General features: G+C 58.0%; 1 protein-coding gene across 1 annotated transcript; it reads right to left on the bottom strand.

Annotated features, from left to right (window-relative positions):
• Positions 1 to 473: 473 nt before the first annotated feature.
• Positions 474 to 1,891, bottom strand: si:dkey-202l22.3 (7 transmembrane receptor domain-containing protein). Its single transcript, XM_047050453.1, has 2 exons — positions 1,022 to 1,891; positions 474 to 797 (listed from the first exon to the last, which is right to left on the bottom strand). The coding sequence occupies exons 1-2, from the start codon at positions 1,889 to 1,891 to the stop codon at positions 474 to 476; spliced, it is 1,194 nt and encodes a 397-aa protein (XP_046906409.1).
• Positions 1,892 to 2,637: the final 746 nt, after the last annotated feature.

Raw genomic sequence — 2,637 nt, 5'->3', positions numbered from 1 at the left:
GGAGCCATACGGATCTGAGACACGTCGAGCGCTAGTTTGAACGGCTGTAAATAGAAGCGGAAGAAGGCGGCCATTTCGGTGCCGTCCCTGTTCTGTCCTCCTGACTCGGATCTAGTCTAAGTGCTGGCGTGCCTTCGGGGCAGCTGGACTGCTTCACTACCCCCCCCCCCCCCCCCTCACGAACGATTGCTCTCTCGGAGGCAAGAGGACAGAGCCGGGTTAAGCGTGGATCAGTAGCCGGAACAGGACCGGTGTTTTCGCCTTCACGTCGCCGTCACGATGTCCCGAAGAGAGCGCGTATCAGGTCGGAGATGATTTGAACGTCGATGGGGGCTGGGCGGACGGGCGGGGGAGGGGGGGGGGGGGGAGAGCTGAAGTGGGACTGCGGCGTTACCGGAAAAGGTGGGGCACGGACATGTGACTTTCCAACCCCACCGGGCAGGGAAGCCTCCTCACCTCCCCCCCCCAGGGTCCTAGAAGGAGTTGTCCGCGCTTGCCTGCTGCCCGTCCGCGTCCTGGCTCCCCGGCTGCTCGCACACCGTGCTGAGGCACGTGTGGTTGTGCTGCTGGTGGGACGCGTGCTGGGAGAGCAGGCCCCCGCCGCGGCGCCGCCGTCCCCTGCGCCTCAGGTAGTCGCGGAGGCGCACGCGGAGCTTGCTGTGCAGCGAGGCGTAGATGAAGGGGTTGAAGCAGGCGGAGCTCATGGCCAGCAGGTGGCAGCACACCTGCAGCAGGTTGACGTAGCGCTTGCCCACCAGATGGAAGTCAGGGTCCACGTCCAGCAACAGGTTGAGCACCTGCAGGGGGACGGCAAACAAACGGGAAATAAACGTCATACGAATGCAAACGGCGTCGGGATATATTGAACCAAGACATTCGTTAAGACGTGGATGTAAAGAAAACGGGTGGTTCGTCGTCAAACGAAAAGACGCCGCAGCGACAGTAACAACCACACGATGTGTCTGTCACCGTGTGTGTGTGTGTGTGTGTGTGTGTGTGTGTGTGTGTGTGGGTTGAGCACCTGCAGCGGCAGCCAGCAGAAGGCGAAGGCGAGCACGGCGAGCACCAGCAGGGAGAAGGTCTTCTTCCTCTTCCGGTTCCAGCGCTGCAGACTGTGCGAGGGCGCCCCAGGCAGGCGCCGCTGGCGCAGGCGGCTGGTGATGCCGCAGTAGGCCACGCTCACCGCCAGCAGGGGGAGCAGGTAGGACGCCGTCAGCACGAAACACGAGTAGAGCAGCCTGAGGCGGCCCCAGTCCTGCCAGAACTCCTCGCACACCACCAGGTCCAGGCCACGCCGACGCAGGTCCACAAAGCTGGTGCGCAGCGACGGCGGCGCGGCCAGCAGCAGCGAGAGCAGCCACAGGCCCGCCGCCACGCCCCCGCAGCCCCGCAGGGAGATGCGCCGGCGCACCGGGTGAACGACCACCACGTAGCGGTCCACGGCGATGGCGGTCAGGGACAGCACGGACACGAAGACGGTGGCCGTCTGGAGCAAGGGGACCAGGTGGCAGAGGGCGCGGCCGAACAGCCAACCGCGTGGCTCGAAGGCGTAGGACGCCGTCAGCGGCACGCAGCACAGGCACATGAGCAGGTCGCCGGCCGCCAGGTTTCCGATGAAGAAGTTGGTGGCGTTGTGGAGCTTCCGGTCGGCCGTGATGCACGCTAGCAGGACGGCGTTGCCCACGCAGGCCACCGCCACTAGGAGGCAGTAGAGAGGCAGCAACAGGGGGCGATAGCTTAGAAGTAGCTGCAAGCCGAGGAACAGCTCCATTGGGTCCGTTAGGTTGGCGGCGGGGGCCGCGGACGCTGTGGCGTTGGACCCCGTGGAGGGCCTCTGGAACACGGCGTCCATCTTCTGTTCGGAGCTGACGAACTGCAAGTCGACACACATGTAGTCGGGCGTGATTCCCCGTTTCTGTATTCAACGCGGGGAAACGTGAGTAAGTGGTTTTTCGAACGGTCTGTAAGAGATATTAGAAAAGACTGGAGAAGCTTGACAGCTGTTTACCATGAGCTTACGCTTTGTAATTACACACAGGCATGCAAACACATGCGCAGCACATACACACACACACACAAACATACACACAAACATACACAGACAAATTATATAGGATTTATGGAATGGAAAGAAAGACAATTCTTCAGTGCAAGCTTTAAATAGTAAATAGGACCACCACTCCACTACTGAAACATAGATTTTCCATACCAACCCCCCCCCAAAAAACATGAATTTCAGATACATCATTGTTTAAAAAAAATCTTTTTTTGTGATCCCACAAGGGAACGGCAAAAAAAATACAAGAAACTGAACCGTGAAGCGTTTTAGCGCTGAGCCACTCAATAACAACCCCCTCGGCCTCAGAGAGAGAGAAGAACACGCTTTTAGCGGGGACATGGTCAATCACTTGGCAATGTTTAACTCAGGTAAAATGCTGTGTGCCAAGCCAAGATCGAACATCTTTGTTGAAGCGTTTAGAACCATGTCTAGCACCACTGTACTGACAAAGGTTGTTATCAAAGGTTTAGCTGGGATTTCAAAGAAAGGCTGTTCAAAAAACGGATTGTCTCAACATCAATTAAAATAAACCAGAACCCCACTCCATGCTAGTTTCAGTGACAAAGTGTCCAAAAAAC

This window comes from Hypomesus transpacificus, unplaced genomic scaffold, assembly GCF_021917145.1.
Source record: "Hypomesus transpacificus isolate Combined female unplaced genomic scaffold, fHypTra1 scaffold_116, whole genome shotgun sequence".
NCBI classification, from domain to species: Eukaryota; Metazoa; Chordata; class Actinopteri; order Osmeriformes; family Osmeridae; genus Hypomesus; species Hypomesus transpacificus.
The sequence above is the reverse complement of the archived record's forward strand: the minus strand, read 5'-3'. Positions and strand labels throughout refer to the sequence as shown.

What these genes read in the sequence shown, in the direction of transcription:
- si:dkey-202l22.3 (XM_047050453.1), bottom strand. Translation starts at nt 1,891, where the DNA reads ATGTGTGTCGACTTGCAGTTCGTCAGCTCCGAACAGAAGATGGACGCC. An exon ending in TCTGCTGGCTGCCGCTGCAG is followed by an intron (nt 798 to 1,021) that starts GTGCTCAACCCA and finishes GTCCCCCTGCAG; the next exon opens with GTGCTCAACCTGTTGCTGGA.